Source organism: Glandiceps talaboti, chromosome 11, assembly GCF_964340395.1.
Source record: "Glandiceps talaboti chromosome 11, keGlaTala1.1, whole genome shotgun sequence".
NCBI classification, from domain to species: domain Eukaryota; kingdom Metazoa; phylum Hemichordata; class Enteropneusta; family Spengelidae; genus Glandiceps; species Glandiceps talaboti.
This window is the reverse complement of record NC_135559.1, coordinates 8,893,759-8,915,618: the sequence shown is the minus strand read 5'-3', so window position 1 is coordinate 8,915,618 and position 21,860 is coordinate 8,893,759. Positions and strand designations below refer to the sequence as shown.

General features: G+C 34.1%; 1 protein-coding gene across 1 annotated transcript in view; it reads right to left on the bottom strand.

Moving 5' to 3' along the window:
* Window positions 1-928: 928 nt before the first annotated feature.
* The window catches only part of LOC144441924 (integrator complex subunit 6-A-like), a 27,152-nt gene continuing 6,220 nt past the window's right edge, over window positions 929-21,860 (bottom strand). Inside the window, exons 3-17 of the mRNA XM_078131189.1 lie at window positions 21,259-21,408; window positions 19,691-19,780; window positions 18,929-19,121; window positions 18,363-18,494; window positions 17,360-17,488; window positions 13,460-13,653; window positions 12,257-12,409; window positions 11,264-11,396; window positions 9,050-9,144; window positions 8,401-8,597; window positions 6,659-6,924; window positions 4,292-4,437; window positions 3,752-4,022; window positions 2,147-2,500; window positions 929-1,137 (exon numbers count right to left, since the gene is read on the bottom strand). Coding sequence (XP_077987315.1) covers window positions 929-1,137; window positions 2,147-2,500; window positions 3,752-4,022; window positions 4,292-4,437; window positions 6,659-6,924; window positions 8,401-8,597; window positions 9,050-9,144; window positions 11,264-11,396; window positions 12,257-12,409; window positions 13,460-13,653; window positions 17,360-17,488; window positions 18,363-18,494; window positions 18,929-19,121; window positions 19,691-19,780; window positions 21,259-21,408 — 2,712 coding nt within the window. The remainder of the gene's footprint in view (window positions 1,138-2,146; window positions 2,501-3,751; window positions 4,023-4,291; window positions 4,438-6,658; window positions 6,925-8,400; window positions 8,598-9,049; window positions 9,145-11,263; window positions 11,397-12,256; window positions 12,410-13,459; window positions 13,654-17,359; window positions 17,489-18,362; window positions 18,495-18,928; window positions 19,122-19,690; window positions 19,781-21,258; window positions 21,409-21,860) is intronic.

Genomic DNA, 21,860 nt, shown 5'->3' with positions numbered 1-21,860 from the left:
TGGCAGCCATATCTACTTTCTGATTGGTTGACTAATATGCTAAATATAGGGCAACCAATCAGAAGTGAGGAATGGCTGCTGGCTGGCAATGTTGTTCTCAGGTTACCAAAGTGATGTCTAACTGTTTCAGATAACATGCAATTTTTAATGGAACGGTCAAAAAACAAAGTTGGGCTTACAATGTTTCTTTTATTGAAGGTCTATTGGACACAAGACCTTTCCAAGATAGTGCATACTCTGGTGGTAGTCTTTCTACATGTACACTGATCTACATCCTCTGGTGGTAAACTTTGAGAATCAACTATGACCTTGGTGGTAGACCCCTCCAATAACCAACGATCTCTGGAGGTAAACTTTGCCAAAGACCTATGCCCTCTGGTGGTAGACTTTGCCAATATCTTAATTCAATTCAATTGTTTGGATTGCGATGTATGTATGTATGTATGTATGTATGTATGTATGTATGTATGTATGTGTGTATGTATGTATGTATGTATGTATGTATGTATGTATGTATGTATGACTATGTATGTATGTATGTATGTATGTATGTATGCAGGTATGCAGGTATGCATATAAGTGTGTGTTTGTTTGTTATATGTATGCATGCACATATGAAGTGCTTTTCACTTCTAAGCCACTCACCAATCTTGTCACCAGGGGGTGCCCTTCAAAAGACGAACATACGCTGGACCCTAACATCACATTTACAGTTGCTTAGAAAAATACCATTTAGAAATTTTACAAGATCTTAGGTGAGCAAACAATATTGATTGCATCACCATAAAAATCCACATGGATCGTTCCGAAAAAATGAAAGACCAACAGAAGTGTACCAGAACAATTGATTCTGATTTCGGTGATATCCGCACTACCTCTACGATCTACCATCTACGGTAACTATACACAAGCATGCAATGTACAACTACTACCTCCGTGCGTTATGCACCAGGAGACTGTTCTGTCTTTGGACTGATTTGTTAGATTTATTGATTGACTGTTGATACAACTGCAAATGTTGTATCAGAGTTTTCCTCTTGAAACGCATGGCTTCTCGTATGACTTCGTTCACAAATAAGTGTTTCATTTGCGAGTCTCCGCACACAGAGTTCAACAGTTCAAAAATAGCAGCATGATCTAGGAAAGGAAAAGAAACTTATCGTTAGGATATTTGTCATCAATTATTGTTGATGACTCTGTCATCACTCTGACTTCTCGCAAAACAGAAATAAACAACTGTCACACAATGGAGAATATACTGTAAATCACGATATTTTCGCTACTAGAAAATCTTGCAATTTTGAAGTCCTCCGCTAGTTCCCAAAGGCATATTTTTACTTATTACAGACACTGTGTTCATGTACAAGAAGGCATTTTAGACACTTCTTTTTACGTTTTTATTTTCTAGTGAAATGAGCGAAAATAAGTCTTTAGCGAAATTTCCTGGTTTACTCTATGGTTCATAGTTCCAATAACCATTAGGACAGTATAATGTTGTTACTTTGGAATGGTAAATTGAAAACGAATGTGACGTTTGAATTTGTCTAATTTAAGTAATTATTTAGCGTTAATGTCTGTCTGTCTGTCTGTCTGTCTGTCTGTCTGTCTGTCTGTCTGTCTGTCTGTCTGTCTGTCTCTCTCTCTCTCTCTCTCTCTCTCTCTCTCTCTCTCTCTCTCTCTCTCTCTCTCTCTCTCTCTCTCTCTCTGAACTCTCTCTCTCTGAACTCTCTCTCTCTCTCTGAACTCTCTCTCTCTGAACTCTCTCTGAACTCTCTCTGAACTATTACTGTACTGTACTGTCCTGTCTTCAAACTGGCTTCAGTCAAAACGTTTCAGTCACCTTTGACCTCTGATTATAATACAAATTAATTTATTCGTCATGTAAAACATGACATTTCCTTTGCATTGACAGGAACCTACATAGCCACATAGATTACAATTACTCAAATAAGAAATTCATTATGCTCACAAATCCATAAGTAAGTAAGTTTTCTAAATAATGGGGCCATGCTTTTGACAAAGACTAATGTGCAGTAAAAAATTAGTATTTTCTCTCACCAACACAGAAAAATTGCCCAAGTTTCAAGTTTTGATACACTTGCTACTGAAATCAAAACTGATTAAAAATAACAATGAATTTACTCACTTCTACCTGGTCTTCTGATCACTCTCACAATTTCGTCTCTGAGTTTTAAATTATTATCAATGACAGTCCTTGTATCATTAACCACAGTATGTGAATTTTTCCTCTTGCGTTCATCATGGTTCAACAAAGATACATTATTCCCTGTATTAACAACAGTCCCAATCATTGGCTCATCTGTTCTCCTTTGGGCTACCCTGGGTTTCTTTGTAAGAGTATTCGTGATTGGCTCATCATTGCTGTCATTGTTCATATGATTGACAGGTTCTTCTTCCTCTTCCTCTTGCAGCTGTTGTTGTTGTTGTTGTTGTTGTTGTTGTTGTTGTTGTTGTTGTTGTGTTGCAAGACTAAGTATTTCTCTCACATTGTGTACATCTTCAGGTACTATTTTTGGCAATTTACTGTTGTCTATGGCTCCTAGTTTTTTCAGTTCTGTAAATAGAAACATATTGAATGACAGCAATGAAATGATCGTTAGTGTCACCAGGGCTCAAAACAATAGCCTTTTACTTGTCCCAGGCAAAATATTTGAAACCTTGAGCAATTGATTTAAAAAGTATTAGTCCCTGAATCTCCTATAATTATCGATCAGGGATCACACAGTGGGTGGCTTGGTGGAATCCTAACCCCCCACCCCCCCACCCCTCCCCCGCTACTTAACCTAACATACATAAAACTTTTCTGTACCAGCAGAAACTTTCAAAATGATATTTTTGACAATAAACCATTAAAAATATATTGACTGATAACAACAGTGCATATATTGGCTGCTAAAAAAAATATCGGTTTTGTGGAGAAGTATTTTTTGCTTCACACAAGTACTTTTATTTTCTAGTTCTCCAGGGTTGTGATTCATTTTCATTAGTTCCCCCCCCCCCCTGTTATGCAGTACGTTGTACGGTTCGACAATAAAATAAAAAGTAAAAAAAAAAAAAAAAAATTATTATCAGGTCAGTACATCAACAATTCTTGGTACTTCAAACAATATTTTACCACCTAGGCACGTTGAAAAAATAACGATCATACCATGTCTTGGTTGACACCATGACTTCCGTTCCACGCAGTTCACATGTATTGCTATGGACCCGTGAGAATAAGGTCATGTTCTTGTTCTATTTTGACCCCCTAGCATGACGTAAAATGGTATTACAGGTACCAAGTATTGTCCCAACTATCCAATGTATCATATAAATGGTAAAAGATTTTGTTTTGGCCACTAGAGGTGTTGTTCCACGATATATTTTGATTGGAAGACTATAATGCTGTAGTTTGCAAATCATCTTTTCCCAATGTTTCATGGCAAATGTTGATAATATTTTTTTGTTAATTTAAACAGTTATTCTTCTATTTTAGTAAAATAGTTGTAGGCACAACTGAAGAAAGTTACAACTGTATTTCACTGACTGCTTTTTGTACTGCCGTGCATTTGGCATGAAAAGTGTAACCCTTATTATTGCCATTCTATTATGCCTTCACATGACGTTTCCTTTGAAAAAGCCCTCAAACTAGGTAACTGGAATATCGCATATTAGGCTTTCTATATAGCTATTGCAATGGTGATACTGAAAATGAGAAGTTTGACTTGAATTATTTCTATAGTTTACAGACCTTTTTGTTGTTGTTGTTGCATAGCAAGTAATTGTTGAGCATTTGGTGGAGGTTTCCCAAGTGGCATTGGTGACGGTGACCGCCTCAAAAATTGATTTGTCGGCGAATTAGGTGGCATGTTAGGAGGTGGGCGTCTACTTGGTGGTGCAGGTGACAAGCTCCGTTGACGTTTTGGCATCGGTGATCCTGGCGGTGATTCCATTTGTCGTTTACTGCGTACTTGTGGGCCTGTCATTGCTTCATTTACATCAGCTTCGTCTACCATCATTTTCTGCAACAAAAAAAAAGAGATTTATTTTCAACTTCAGGTACGCTTAAAACAAAGGTTGAGAAAAAGTTGAACCTCATTTTGCATGGATAGAACCATCTAGTGGTAATGTATGTTGACATTCATGCCAATAAATAGCGCCCTCTAGGCACAAAAGCCTCACCTTATTGTCATCAAGTTTGAATGGATTGCCAGACATGTGTAGCTTCTTGTAACAAACAGTGTTTGCATTCATAACAATGAATAGCGCCCTCTAACAGCAATAAACTCACCTTATTCTTATCATCAAGTTTGAATGGATTACCAAACGTATGTAGCCTGGCAGGTGCTGGGTCTGCTTCTCGTAGCGGTGTTGGCATTCGTTTGAGGTACTCTTGATAATTACCCATCTCTGCTACTGGAATACTGTGACTTTGATCTGTAAATATTAAGAACAGATGTAGTAAACTATGTTACTGAAAACAGTATCTTACTTGAAAGATTTCAACAAATTCTGTTCACTTTTAGGGACAACATTTACAACTTACAATTTGTGTCTTATCAGCACAATATCTTAAGACGCATGTGGCAATTTTATTTTGAATACTAAAAACAATATGAGAAATTTCTACAAATTTTGTTTATTTTTTTTTGCATCAAAGGTTTGCATATGAAGAACTTTATAGGTTGGTTGATCTGTCAATATAACTAAACTATAAGGTGATAACATCCACACAACAGAGGCATTCTCTCACCCACTTGTGTAATCTACCACACAGAAACTAACAGATATAGTTTGTGCCTATCTTAGTAAACTAAAAGCAAGGTTTCCACAGTAGTAAGCTGAGAGCTCAGTTTCCACAGTAGTAAGCTGAGAGCTAGGTTTCCACAGTAGTAAACTGAAAGCTAGATTTCCACAGTAGTAAACTGAAAGCTAGATTTCCACAGTAGTAAACTGAAAGCTAGATTTCCACAGTAGTAAACTGAAAGCTAGATTTCCACAGTAGTAAACTGAAAGCTAGATTTCCACAGTAGTAAACTGAAAGCTAGATTTCCACAGTAGTAAACTGAAAGCTAGATTTCCACAGTAGTAAACTGAAAGCTAGATTTCCACAGTAGTAAACTGAGAGCTAGGTTTCCACAGTAGTAAACTGAAAGCTAGATTTCCACAGTAGTAAACTGAAAGCTAGATTTCCACAGTAGTAAACTGAAAGCTAGATTTCCACAGTAGTAAACTGAAAGCTAGGTTTCCACAGTAGTAATCTGAAAGCTAGGTTTCCACAGTAGTAAACTGAGAGCTAGGTTTCCACAGTAGTAAACTGAAAGCTAGATTTCCACAGTAGTAATCTGAAAGCTCAGTTTCCACAGTAGTAAACTGAGAGCTAGGTTTCCACAGTAGTAAACTGAAAACTCAGTTTCCACTGCAGTAAACTGAAAACTCAGTTTCCACTGTAGTAAACTGAAAACTCAGTTTCCACAGTAGTAAACTGAAAGCTAGGTTTCCACAGTAGTAAACTGAAAGCTAGGTTTCCACAGTAGTAAACTGAAAGCTTGGTTTCCACTATAGTTAACTGAAAGCTAGGTTTCCACAGTAGTAAACTGAAAGCTCAGTTTCCACAGTAGTAAACTGAAAACTCAGTTTCCACTGTAGTAAACTGAAAGCTCGGTTTCCACAGTAGTAAACTGAAAGCTAGGTTTCCACAGTAGTAAACTGAAAGCTAGGTTTCCACAGTAGTAAACCAACAGTAGTAAACCGAAAGCTCAGTTTCCACTGTAGTAAACTGAAAGCTCGGTTTCCACGGTAGTAAACCGAAAGCTCAGTTTCCACAGTAGTAAACTGAAAACTCAGTTTCCACTGCAGTAAACTGAAAGCTAGGTTTCCACGGTAGTAAACCGAAAGCTCAGTTTCCACAGTAGTAAACTGAAAGCTAGGTTTCCACGGTAGTAAACCGAAAGCTCGGTTTCCACAGTAGTAAACTGAAAGCTAGGTTTCCACGGTAGTAAACCGAAAGCTCAGTTTCCACAGTAGTAAACTGAAAGCTAGGTTTCCACGGTAGTAAACCGAAAGCTCGGTTTCCACAGTAGTAAACTGAAAGCTAGGTTTCCACAGTAGTAAGCTGAGAGCTCAGTTTCCACTGTAGTAAACTGAAAGCTAGATTTCCACAGTAGTAAACTGAAAACTCAGTTTCCACAGTAGTAAACTGAAAACTCAGTTTCCACAGTAGTAATCTGAAAACTCAGTTTCCACAGTAGTAATCTGAAAGCTTGGTTTCCACAGTAGTAAACTGAAAGCTAGGTTTCCACAGTAGTTATCTGAAAACTCAGTTTCCACAGTAGTAAACTGAAAGCTAGGTTTCCACAGTAGTTATCTGAAAACTCAGTTTCCACAGTAGTTATCTGAAAACTCAGTTTCCACAGTAGTAAACTGAAAACTCAGTTTCCATTGTAGTAATCTGAAAACTTGGTTCCACTGTAGTTAACTGAAAGTTTGGTTTCCACAGTAGTAATGTGATAGCTCAGTTTCCACAGTAGTAATCTGAAAACTCAATTTCCACTGTAGTAAACTGAAAGCTAGGTTTCCACAAGTAGTAAACCGAAAACTCAGTTTCCACTGTAGTAATGCGATTCAACATAAGTTTTGGTTGCATCAGACATCTTACCTTCATCTTGAAACCTTGGCTCCGTTGTTGCCGACGTTCTCAGGAAATTTGTTCTCATTCGGAATATTTGGTCTAACAGACTTGTCCTTGGAATATCAAATGGATTTCTGAAACTCTGAGGTTTGATGTCTTTGTCTGTTGTAGCTAGCGTAAAATTAGGGAAGTCGTTAACGTTGTGGTCTTGTTTTAAGACAATAGTTTCACCAGTGATATGTTGTAATAGTTGCTGGAAGTCTCTCTGTTTTGCTAACGATGGCAACGGTGATCTGAAAAGAAGCAACATCAGGATTTTGTTTTTCAAACTCATATTTTTCAGGGGCATACGTAGAGTTTATACATTTTTGTGGAGGTAAGTTTTGTCATAGATTATAGTAGCCATATATAGATGTGGATTGGGCAATTATTTTCAATTTTTAATTTATAAAACAATCTTATCATGGCTTCCTACATGAAAAATCAATTTGAAACAACATATGCCAAGTCCTTATTTATAACTCACATACACTGCAAAAGATTAATAAATATGTAAAATCTTTGTTATTGTGCGCCATCAACTGTACTACATACAATGAAATTCAAATGACCAGTGTGAAAGGAACAGACACAACTGTGATTTTCAAGATACAATGAAATTCACATGACCAGTGTGAAAGGAATAGACACAACTGTGATTTTCAAGATACAATGAAATTCACATGACCAGTGTGAAAGGAATAGACACAATGGTGATTTTCAAGATACAATGAAATTCAAATGACCAGTGTGAAAGGAATAGACACAACTGTGATTTTCAAGATACAATGAAATTCACATGACCAGTGTGAAAGGAATAGACACAACTGTGATTTTCAAGATACAATGAAATTCACATGACCAGTGTGAAAGGAATAGACACAACTGTGATTTTCAAGATACAATGAAATTCACATGACCAGTGTGAAAGGAATAGACACAACTGTGATTTTCAAGATACAATGAAATTCATATGACCAGCGTGAAAGGAATAGACACAACTGTGATTTTCAACGTTGATAAGACCCCTGTATATAAACAATTACATTCTTTGGAAAGTCCAATTCTGATTGATTTGTTGATTGAACAACTGATTGAACCTTAGACTGAGATTGAACAAACTCACATCTATTATACAACCTCTTGTTATCAGATACCACACTTGGCATTGATTGTTTGAATTGAACTTTTCCAAAGAGTGTAAATGTTTATATACAGGGGTCTTATCAATTGAGTTTATCTTGAAAATCACAGTTGTGTCTATGACTTTCATGTGAATTTCATTGTAACATTAACAATGTAACACGACTATTTTATTGCCATCTAAGGCATCATTTGATATGAACATAATACATAATACTACTACATGTATTAAGTACTTTTCATGCCTGAAAGTGTAAAATTTCTACTCCATAATCCAACTCCCCTACTTCTTAAATACCCACACCAATTTGTCAATATTTATTTCTTTTATCCGTACGTGAATTAATGGATATCCGGTTTCATATTTATCAAAAATTTACAAATTCGGAAAATGTACACTTTTGATTTCAGGAGGGGATGAACAAGTTGGTGGTACACCATACGAACAAACGCTATGTTGGTTTGATATGACATCACTTGTTACATTGGTATAACTTTAACAGTACCATCTTTTACGCTGTATCTGAGATTACCAATAGTTTGGGCTCGTCTATCGTACATCGGTTTGATATGAAATCACTCATTACCTTGGTATAACTTTAACAGCACCATCTTGTCCCTTGGGCCTGAGATTACCGATAGTTTGGGCTAGTCTATCAGCTTCTATCTTGGATTGTTGTTTTAATTTCTTGAGATGAGTGACTACACTATAGCCGAGACAATTCTCTACATTGTCGGGTATTAAGTTTGGAGTTCCCATACGACGCAGAGCTGTACGTAATGACTGCAAAAAAAAAAGGAAAAAAAAGAAAAAAAAAGAAAAGAATAAAAAAGTTATTTGAGAATACATTGTCATGAAGGTTAACTTTTTATACCAGTGAATCAAGATGAAAGACTTTGACCTTTGACACCCTGTATTCTATTTCAGACAAGCCAAGTTGAATACTTTTGAACAAAAATACCGAATTTATACCCTGATCGTTCTACATTAAGACAAGGCACATTAATGTTATTTGGTTCTGCAGAGCTCGATATACGAGTGAAAACATTCAAACTTGCCATTATTTTTCCTTGAAAAAACACAAGATAGTTCATCACTTTTAATAGTGAGATTTACATACTGTATGATGCTGAAAAACCTTACTGTGAATAACTCTGTCAAGTCCAATACATACCCCTGCATAGCAACTTGGGACAGTTTTACTGTGAATGACTCTGTTAAGTCTAAATACATACCCCTGCATAGTAACTTGGTACTGTCTTGAGGTAGTTATCAAACAGCTGTCTCCATTTCACACTGGGTTTTAATTTATGGACTTTGAAAAGTTCATCTGTGATAGAAATGTAACATGTAAGTACGCAATGTTAATTCAAACTTTGTTAAAGGGTAAGGGTACCTTGTGGATTTACAGCAAAATAAGATAAAATACATTGTTTCATTCATTTTCATTTATCAGAACAGTGTTGGCAGCGATCCAAACTTACATGTAGACGGAAGTAATATATGTGACTAGCTAGGCAACTTCCGTTAAACATATCGCCAACTGTTTCTATTGTTATTCTAATTGTAAGGCCCATTAATATTGTCTATTATACTAGGGGCAAAATATTGCCTTTGAACAGAAAATAGGGAATTTATACCCTGGTCGATCTACATCACAACCTGTGTCTACATGTATGTCACTGGTTCTGCAGTGCTCGAATGTTCCAAATCGCCTTTATTTTTCATGAATTATGCTGGAGGAGGTATAATTATATTACTCCCCAATATTTTTCTTCATTCAGCCCAAAAATACTTGTGACATAACGGTTTGTCATTATCAGTCGCTAGACTCATAGTGACAAGGCCCCTTAGGTCATTTATATTTTCTTTGGCAGAACAAGGGAAATAACATGTAAGTCAGTACGTGTAATGTATTCAACAACTGCAAACAACACAAAAACATTTCAAAAACATCTTTTGATTTATACTTCAAAGAGTAGCAAACACAGACTTGGGCTATGTTGTTTCACACTATTTTTTCAAGTAGAAACATAAACTAAAGTTGTTCTATTCATTTAAATTACTCAAATAAACACACATTTCTCATCCAAATGGCCACTTTTAATAAATACAATGGCATATTCCCAAGTGTAATTTACAATTCTTTAATCATCAACTAATTATTCATTCAAATAACTCAAATAAACACACATTTCTCGTCCAAATGGCCACTTTTAATAAATACAATGGCATATTCCCAAGTGTAATTTACAATTCTTTAATCATCAACTCATTATTTAGTTAAAATTCAACTTCTAACATTCATATATAATATTAATATTTAATATAAAGAGAATTACATGTATAGTTTACAGGTTTTATCTCCAAATCAATAATTAACCAGGAAATTGGTTCACCCACACATATTGGTCTGTTATATTAATCTTACTTAACCCTTTCATTCCTAGAGACGACATTGGAATAAAAAGAAACTTGATTGTAAGAACATTTTCTAAAATTTAAGAATATTACTTCATTGGGAAGTAATATTTCTTGAATTCTGGTCTAAAAAAAAGTTGATCTTTTTCCAAAAATTACAGAGAAACAAGAATTTTTGTTCAAAAATTTTGGCGGGAAAGTTTCTAGTCCTGAAAGGGTTAAGGGTACTTTGTAATAGTTGTTTCCTTCTTGTGTAAAATTTATAATCTCTATATGATAGTTTAAAGGTTATTTTCTCTCTCATATTATATCTTTTATATCAAATGTGCACATCAACTTAGTATGCAAATTTACGCTGAGAAAATTAATGTTTTTCGGTACTTTTCTGAAATTTCTCAACTTCATATATATTAAGCACTTTTCTACAAAATTTGTATTTCTGTAGATTTTGGACAAATCTCAATTTATCCACTTTCCAGCCAAATTCATGTGATTATAATGCTTGTTTTTTCTGTAAATTTTTTTTGACAGATCTCAACTTCATTTGCATTGAAATACTGATGAAGTACCATTACTCTGGTAATTTGCATATTGTCAAAATATTAAAACAAAAGTACTTCTGTTTGCATAGATATTAGAATATTTCCATATATACAATGTAAGGAGTACCAGTATTGTGATAATTTGCATATTAATTAGATCATTTACATACACAATGTAAGAAGTGCCAGTATTGTGATAATTTGCATATTAATTAGATCATTTGCATACACAATGTAGGAAGTACCAGTATTGTGATATTTTGCATATTAATTAGATCATTTACATACACAATGTAAGAACTACCAGTATGGGAATAATTTGCATATTAATTAGAATATTTACATACACAACATAAGAAGTACCATTACATAATTTGCATATAGTACAGTGAATTTACATACACACTGTAAGAAATATCATTATTATAATTTGCATCATTTGCATATATCCCAAATAAAAACAAAATGTAGTTAAATTTAACTTACCTAGTAATGGTATTAAAACTGGATAATTATATGGTAGAACAAACAAATTAACACAGGTGAGACTGCCACTGGCTTTGAGATAACCAAACGGATAACCAAGATCACTGTATTTACAACTGTTACTTACAAAAACCTGTAACAATCCAAGAAACATAGCAACTGTCAAAATTGAAGATTACATGTATGTACACATTTCTGAGATCCTACTAAGTAAAATACTGTATACCTAGATATTTTCACTACTACAAAATTTTGCGATTTTACAATCTTCAACATCTCAAACACTAATTTTCACTAATTATCAGACTGGTACATTGTGTTCATGTACAAAAGGTGTTTTAGTCACTACTTATTTTTGCCTTTCTGTTTTCCAGTGAAAATGAGTCTTTAGTGAAAATTTTCAGGTTTACAGTATATTCTACAAGTCTTAGATTTTCCAAGATGAGAAAGTCTTTCAAAACTGACTTCACGAACACATTTTCAGATCAAACATTACAGCACCTAGCATAAGGATCAATGTGATTTAATACAAGTACTTATGTTTGGGTGCAGTGTTCTCAACACTAGAACAGTCACCAAGGACAGCCTTCTTATATTTATATTTCTCCCACCTATTGTTCTCACATGGGTTGTCAAAATGCAGAACATTACCAAGTTAATCAAAGCATTCACAACTCTCTTTGTATATAGAGGTTGTATATAATGTCTTGTTTACTATTAACAAAGTCTTCATAATTTGTAGTAAAACTTACAAGACCGCAAAATACTAGCAACAATAATGAGCTTTGAAGTTGAGATGTGAGCATCAATTCTATTTTTGTCATTTTGTTCGTTGTAGGAAGTATATTCTCTAAATGGACTACAAGAATTGGTATTCCCTGAAAACGTGGCCTACACACAGTTCTTCTCTGTCGCAAAAAGTTTTTCTTGTATCAAGAAAAGAACCCCAAATGCCCCTATCAGTTGTTTCTGTTCATCAATTCCATATCTCACCTGCCAACAATGCTGTGCTGATTTCCTTTCAAGGATATACTGTGTCAAAGGTGATGGTTCCACTTCATATTTATCAAAAGGTAAATTATCAAGAATCATAGGTTCTGAGTCTGTACACACAAATCGTACAATAGGGTGGGCATCTCTGGGAGGCTGTAAATGAGAGACAGAAACAAGTTGGGTTTATCACATTTTCATTTCTTTTAACATGGCGCTAAAATCTAACAAGTCATGTCTTCTAAGCTTAAACTAGCAATTCAGTTAATTGTGGAGCCATGATGATCAAAAAGTTAGAGTGACTGGTTTTGAATCTGCATGTTAGTTCAAACCTTACCACTAATACTAGTATTTGGTTCTGAATTTAGTCGATTAAAATCCTTGGGTTACATTTGAACAATGATTGTGCTTCTGTCAACCCAGCTTTATAATTGGGGACCTGGTAGGAAAAAGGTTGCCATATGAATTCTTTAATCCTATGCACTTACAGAGAATGCAATGGATTGTATGTTCCAAAGGGAGTTGAGGAAGTTAAGGGGGACTGTGTCAATATTATTTGCCAAGCTCTATGTACAGCATTAGGCAATAAAAAAATAATTGCGTGTTTCCGATAACATGGCCTCAGAAAAAAAGGGTAGGTAGGTCAGGATTTTATTTATTTTATTCTATCTTTTTAATTGTTTTTATTCTTGTAAAATATTGCTTCGACCCAAAACTAAACGAAATGTCGGCCAGAATACCCCCTGTAATATTTTAATAAAATGTGTACAGGCATCACTAGGGAAAGAACACAGATGTGCATGAAGGTCAAGAAGACAAAGAATTTCTTATCTTCTTGTCAAAAATATATTTAGGGTCGGAGGCATAAACTAGGGTTGGTCGTGTTATCGGAAATGCATCATCTATTTTATTTTGCTTTATGACCATGACATTGACTGTAGAAAGCAATGTATAAATGTGTACTTTTATAATTACTATTATTACTATACTTATATTCCTACTGCCAATGTTCTGTTAATTAGCCTTCTATCTCTGAAGATACATACCCCAACACCAATATCAAATTGGTGTGTCTAAAATAAGGGCTTACAGTTAGCTAACATCACAATATCATAGAGAGCAATGACTAACTCATGAACACAATGCCAAATAAATTGACACCATGAGAAAGTGACATTTGTAACTACAACTTAAATACCAACTTACCAGTGTAGGAGCTTGAGCATCTGGCCAGAATGATTCAGGTATTGGCCAATGTCCCATGGGTACACCAGTTTTAGGGTTGGGTCTAACATAGATAATTTTATGACAACATTGCCATGCTGCTGATACTGTTGATGTGGGGGAAGTCGTTCTTATGTTATTACCTGGACCATGATTATTAAGCACCGAATTCTTCCCTGAAAGCAAATTAAAAGAAGATTTTTAGATAAAATTGAAAATGGGAAGAAAACAACATCCCAAAAACTGCCGCCACTGTAGTATTTTTTTGTTGGCGGCAAGAAATATGCCTAATGGGCTGGAAGGTATTCTTGTAATTACCTCATGTCACTATATAACTGTTACAAATATTCACTTATTCCTCGGACAATTCCCGAATGGAATCTCTTACCACTGATCCATTCAATGACCAAAGTCAATAGACAGTTTCAAATCTGCCCTTTCCAGCATTGATATCACCGATCTCATAGATCGTGCTCACCTGAACACCAATGAGATCTAAAGGATGTCACTAGCATTATGCCTGTGTGTTGTATCATTTTTAATCTGGAAATAAGGTATTATTATTATTATTGTTATTATTATCAATATCTTGATTACACTTATGTACCCAAATAGAGAATTGACAATGATACTTTCATGAATACTATGTACACACACAACTTGTGAAGTTAATTTTGAACTGAGTTTTCCTGATTCTGTTGTTGTAAACATAGCCTTATCTGTAAACCAGGATTAAAAAAATTGTGATCTATCTAACCATTTCAGTGTTTTCAAATTTATGAAACGATTGACCGACCGACTACTGACACTAGTTCAACTTGTAAAGACAATAACATATTGTGATGTAGTTGATTTGCATCCAAAACTATCAGTTTACCAATTACAAATTATCACTGTGTAAAATGATTCTAGGATTACCTCTACACAAATCTGTTTAGACCTAAAGAAAATAGACTCTTTTTTTCCAAAGTTACCAATTAATAGTTACTGTTTCCACAGTACTATCTAAAAGAAACTTTTTCCTCAATACTAAACCATAAATCTGAGAGCCTAAACAAACAGTGCAATGACATGCTGAATCAGATCATTCACTTGTCTACATTGTTGTCAAAGCAAAAGGTGAAAAAATGTGGTGCAATGAAATCTATTTTATGTACAAAATTTGGTTTAAATTATTAAACTATGATGCAAACACAACAGTAGAACTATATAATATGCTTTGTGAAAACAACTACCAATTTAAATATGAAATTTAAAAAAAAAAATCAAACTAGTATCATTATTTGCCATTTATTTCTCAAATTTTTGGGTTGTTGTTCCCTTTATAGCTTGCTAGAGAGTCCATTGTTATTTTTTTACACTGACCTAGGGAACCCACTTGTCTTTTTTTTTCACTTTGATTTTTTAGTTCAGTACAGTATTTTTACTCTACACCAAGGTATGTAATTTTTCACCCACTCCTTTTCTCCGTTAATTAAGCCATTTCATCACTTTCAGAGCTTTTATTCATTTGTTTCTTGTTTACATTCCAATTCTTCGATGTTATTCTACTGCCAAACCAACACCTTTTTATGTAGACTGTACACCTGTTGTTTACATTTTACTGTGATTTCATAACACAGTTTCAGTTTTTAATTTGGCTATTTTTCTTTTTACTGAAAAAGGCTGTATGTGTACAGCCGAAATGTTAGGTACTTTTAATAAATGCTGATTTTTTTACTAGTAAATCTTGGACTTGTTTCCTTGAACTAAATAGCTCCTTTATAATTCAAAAAGGATAAATATTATGGACTAGGATGATAAGAGCGCCCTCGTCATTTGAAAATAAAACATGTGATAGAGATAATACCAGAACTAGAACAACATAAGGTTTTTTATTACACAAGATCTCTTGAATTCATTCAATATTGTCATAAATACCCTTCAAAAACTTTACAATTGACAAAGACAAGTTCTTTGGCTGGGACTATAAAAGTTAAAATATGGCAGGAAATTATATTACAACCAGAACAGCATATGGTTAGCATGTGTTTTGCGTACAATGGAATATGTATATTTTCATGTGATATTAACACACACACACGCACACGCAATATTTTCATGTACATGTATATACAAATTTTGCACATACATAAATACATACATACATACATACATACATACATACATACATACATACATACATACATACATACATACATACATACATACATACATACATACATACATACATACATACATACATACATACATACATACATACATACATACATACATACATACATACATACATACATACATACATACATACATAAATAAATAAATACATACATTACATACATACACACACATACACATACATACATACATACATACATACATACATGCATACATACATACATACATACATACATACATATACAAACACACATACATACATACATACATACATACATACATACATACATACATACACACACACATACACATACATACATACATACATACATACATGCATACATACATACATACATACATGCATACATACATACATACATACATACATACATACATACATACATACATATACAAACACACATACATACATACATACATACATACATACATACATACATACATACATAAATACATACATTACATACATACATACACACATACACATACACATACACATACATACACATACATACATACATACATACATACACACACGCACGCACGCACGCACACACACATACATACATACATACATACATACATACATACATACATACATACACACACACACACACACACACACACACATACATACATACATACATACATACATACATACATACATACATACATACATATACAAACACACAACAAAATCATTGTCGTAAATCATTAAATGGCCTTGAAACGTTATCCCTTATACCATAATTTGTTTTATTTTGCCGGCATTTTAACAAAGCGGTATAGATTATTCAAATTGCATTGGACACAGTTAGTATTCTTTAGTCTTGTCAAATATCATTTTAAATGCCCTTGCAACCTGAAATCTAATAATATTTTCATTTCCCTCAGTTACAAAATACAATGTAAGCTAGCGCACACAACACACACAATTGTCCCAGTATATTACTTCCGTCTCGTCAAAAAATGGACTCTATATACATGTACCCTTAAAAATGTGATCAATAAAAAAACCAAAGCACATTTCTACCCAAATTAGAATGTACATACAATAGTAGTAACAACCATTCTATGTATGTATCATTTTTACTACTAACTCTACTTTGCATGGTAGCTAAATTTATTCACTAACACAAGAAACTACGTTAATGTTGGCATATTTTTAGTCATAATGACTAGTAGTAACACTGATTGTCAAACATCTCTACTGGTACTAGTAAATTTACTGACTGCATTCTTTTTGTTTAAAAACATTTGAATAATACAATTAATGATATGATGGCCTAGTTTTTCATGAATAAATAAGTAATATTACATTTAATATTCATTCACTTATTTATTCATTATAATTTATATATATATTATATAATGAATAAATAAATGAGTTCATATTAAATGTGTAAAATGTAATATTATGGATACACAGTGACACACACACACACACACACACACACACACACACACACATATACATACATACATACACACACACACACACACACACATATACATACATACATACATACATATACAATATACATAATTGTAATCCAGGATGGGTAAAAAACAGAGTTATAATCCAAGATGGCCGCTAAATGTAACCAACGTGACTGTGTGTCCTGATAAGATGGCAATTTTAGTTTTTCATTAAAAACTTCTCATAGTTGTTATTTTAAAACTCACCTTCATCTTTGGTTTTATTATTTTCTAAATTGTTATTTTCTGTAACTGGTCCATTAACTGTCTTTTCTGCCTCTCCAGGAACAGGTGATTTCCCATCTACATTATTACTTAAGACTGGTGGTTTAGTTGCTGCAAGATATGTTTAGAAAAGAGACAATCAATATGAATTCTAGGATCTTAATCAATCAATCAATCAATCAGTCAATCAATCAATCAGTCAGTCAGTCAATCAATCAGTCAATCAATCAATCAGTCAGTCAGTCAGTCAGCCAGTCAGTCAATCAATGAATCAGTCTGTCAGTCAATCAATCAGTTAGTCAGTCAGTCAGTCAGTCAATCAATCAATCAATCAGTAAATCAGTCAGTCAGTCAATCAATCAATCAATCAGTCAGTAAATCAGTCAGTCAGTCAATCAATCAATCAGTCAGTCAGTCAGTCAGTCAGTCAGTATGTCAGTCAATCACTCCATCAGTCCCTCAATCAATCAATCAATCAATCAATCAATCAATCAATCAATCAATCAATCAATCAATCAACCAACCAATCAATCAAGGTTTATTTGTATCAACTAGGTCACTTGCGTCTTAATACAAACATTTACCCTCAGAAGCTTCACAGGTTCAAAAGTGACAGATAATTAATTAACATTAATTAGCATCTTAATGCAATTGAGAATGCTTGATTTTTGGAAAGTGGGGGGGGGGGGTGAAATTGGTTAGGGCAGGATGCTACCTTTCATTAAGATAAAGAACTAAGTATTGATAAAACTGTTTTATAAATTAAAAATCTAAAAGAAATATCCAATCCTCATCCATATGGCCACTTTAAATCTTGTGAAGTTTGGCTTAAATACAAAGGGTTTTTTTGAGCATCCCTTTACTTGATAGATTTCCAGAGTGTGGGAGTCTGTGTTGCTTGTGTATCAATCAGACTCCCACTGCACTTAAAACCCACATGTTTGGATCCAACATGTGTCAGACACTTAGATTACTACATACTCACCTTCTGTACTGATTGGTTGAGGCTCTGAGCCATACAATTGAAAATGAAGTACCACACCGCTTTGTACTTTTTGTGTCATGGATTCTAGGCATTGGTTTAACTGTCTTACACTGTTTATGATGTAAGAACGACCTGGAAAATAAATCAAATGTAATCATTACTAATGTAACCTACACACTGTAGAGTAGTAGTATATCTGTTAACTATATAGCTGGCATCAACTGTACCAGTTAATACTCATTCTAATACTTGTATGCATTGCTTGCCATGGACAATTTTAACTTGAAATACTATACATACATGAATCTATATAGTGACCTTGTAAATAGCAATCATTGGTCAATCTGCTCAGTTTGTTTGAATGTGTTTACTTACCACCAGTAACTTCATACATTGGACAATCTGCTGTTTGTTTACATGTGTTTACTCACAAACAATAATGTCATACACGGAACTGATTGGACAATCTCTTCAGTTTGTTCGCATAATTATGTTAATTTACCTCCATTAACACTTGGCACAGTTTTCGGACAATTAGCTCAGTTTGTTTGTCTGCGTTTACTTACCTCCAGTAACTTCACACATAGCATTGATTGGACAATCGTCGGCTGCTGGGAGAGGTTGGTTGGCATTTCTATCGATGCCCGGCGTAGGAGCAGCCGGCATCCGTAAAACTATGGAAAATAATCTCTGGTCCCAACGGAATGGCTCTTTAGTTAACTCACTTCCGGGAAGTACAGAGTGCATTGGAAGATGAAGCTAAACATAATGAAGATGAAAATCTGTTTAGTATTATACATGTATGTCAGATGGAAAAACTCAAACTTTGTTTTTGACATAATATATAATTTATAAACAACGTGATGACATAATACGACAGAGCGCCATGACTCGCGAGTGTAAGTGTAGTGTACATTTATTGACACAGCTTTTCAGTAGGAGTAACGAACAAGCCCCAGTCCGATCATGTTCTGTCCCAAATTATATATACCAACCATGTATAAATATCAACTTTCTGTAACAACATATGCATTCCAAAGTCCACACATACCAAATTTATCACCTAAAGCACCAGCTGCTCATTGCTGTCATGGATTTTCACAGAGCAAGCACTACATTGTTCACTGCGTGCAAAGTTTGAGAAAATAAGTTAGGGGGACTTTTATACCCCTGTCTCACCTTTAATTTGAACAAACTTGAGCAGTAATTGATGTTGCTTCATTGCTGGTTGACCCAACACTTTCTGATTTCTGCACCCCCTCCCCCACCCCCACCACAAAACGTAGTGAACCCCACCCCCTGAATAAATAACACTAGTTACATCTTACCTCATCTTGGGTACCTGCAGCACTAGAAAGTCTGTTACCATCTGTTAATGTGATTATCATTGCTGGCTCCAAGAAAAATGGATTACGACCCTAAAAATTGATGAAAAGATTAAATATCAAACTTGATATACAAAACAACAAATGGAAAATGAATGGTCCCAACAATGCAAAGATACCCTGTGTTGCTCTGTCTTTAAATGGCATTGCTCCAAATGAAAAGCGTTGGCACACCTAAAGTTAAAGACTACACAAACTCAGCTTGAAATATTTACAAACCTCAAGAAATATGAACTTATGTATGTAAACTCGTCTGAGTTCCCTAGTCATTTTACCGGGGTTCCCCACCAAAATCATAGTACAATGTATGGGTACTATGCCAGTTTCACCAACTTTACCCCTGTCTGTTATCGGGGTTCCCACACCTTGGCAAAAACACGGTGAAATTAATCGTAAACACATTTACGCAACACAGATCTATGAAAAATGGGGTTTTTTTGGTAAATGTTTTCACTTTCTTTCTATGAACTTGCAATAAAAAAAAAGAAAGAAAAAAGAAGAAGCAGATACTACATAAAATACATGAGAAATCAATCAATTTAATTCTGTATATAAAAAGGTACACAGAGCATACTATATTTTTTAATTCTTGAAGAAAATAGATAAAAAATTATTACATGAATGAAAAAAACAAAACAAAATTGTGTATATAAATAAACAAATGATAAAAAAATGAATGAACAAAATAAACAAAATAAACAAATGAATACAGAAATAAAGAAAACTAATTAATTAATTAATTAATTAATTAATTAATTAATTAACACTGATAAGTAGATATATATGAATACAGACAGTGAGCTATGAATGACCTCTGTCCATACAGTGATCTTTGAAGAGTACATGTAGTATATCAATTTCAATCATCAATTATTTACAAGATTTTGTATAACTCTCATGATATGCGTAATCTTGAAATCAGAGAATTTAATTGTCTGTCTGTCTGTATGTGTGTGTTATTTTGTATGTATGGATGTGTGTATGTGTGTATGTATGTGTGTATGTATGTACATGTATGTATGTATGTATGTATGTATGTATGTATGTATGTATGTACATGTATGTATGTATGTATGTATGTATGTATGTGTGTGTGTATGTACATTTGTATGTATGTATGTATGTATGTATGTATGTATGTATGTATGTATGTATGTATGCATGTGTGTGTATGTATGTATGTATGTACATGTATGTATGTATGTATGTATGTATGTATGTATGTATGTATGTATGTATGTATGTAATATGTATGTATGTATGTATGTATGTATGTATGTATGTATGTATGTATGTATGTATGTATAAACATGTATGTATGTATGTATGTATGTATGTATGTATGTATGTATGTATGTATGTATGTATGTATGTATGTATGTATGTATGTATGTATGTATGTATGTATTTATGTATATTTTTGATGGATGGGTCTTCTCTGTCTGATTTCTGATATATGATAAGGTAAGGTATAAATGCAAACAAAATAGTTGGTACATGTATGTACTTACTTGGCCATAATTATCAATGCCTGAATGTAATCTATTCACATTTAATAGGTCTAAAGTCTGTTTGAGTGCTGGTCCAAGACTCGATAGACTTGTCGCCTGCAAATTTTTCAACTCGTTCATAAATGTAGCATGGTTTTCTTTCCAGCCAGCCTGTGAACAGAAAGGAGAAATGAGAAAGGAGAAAGGAGAAGGGAGAGTGAGAGAGAGAGAGAGAGAGAGAGAGAGAGAGAGAGAGAGAGAGAGAGAGAGAGAGAGAGAGAGAGAGAGAGAGAGAGAGAGAGAGAGAGAGACAGAGAGAGAGAGATTACATGACATTATAAAATGTTGCCTTAATCAATATTGAATACAATTTCAAAATGTCTCTGAGAAAAGAAATGTATGCTCTTTATACAATGCAGTCTATTCTTATCAGAGGGAATAACTCAAGGAACATCCTCACAAAGACTGATTTCCTGTTAAAATTATAGTTAATAACAGAAACCATAATATCCACATTACTTCCCCTTTCAAATAACATGAAGTTCTAGAAAGTCACAAAGCAAAAAACACTGACATTTGATGATTTGAAATCAAATACTACATTGTATGTGCATACTAGGATG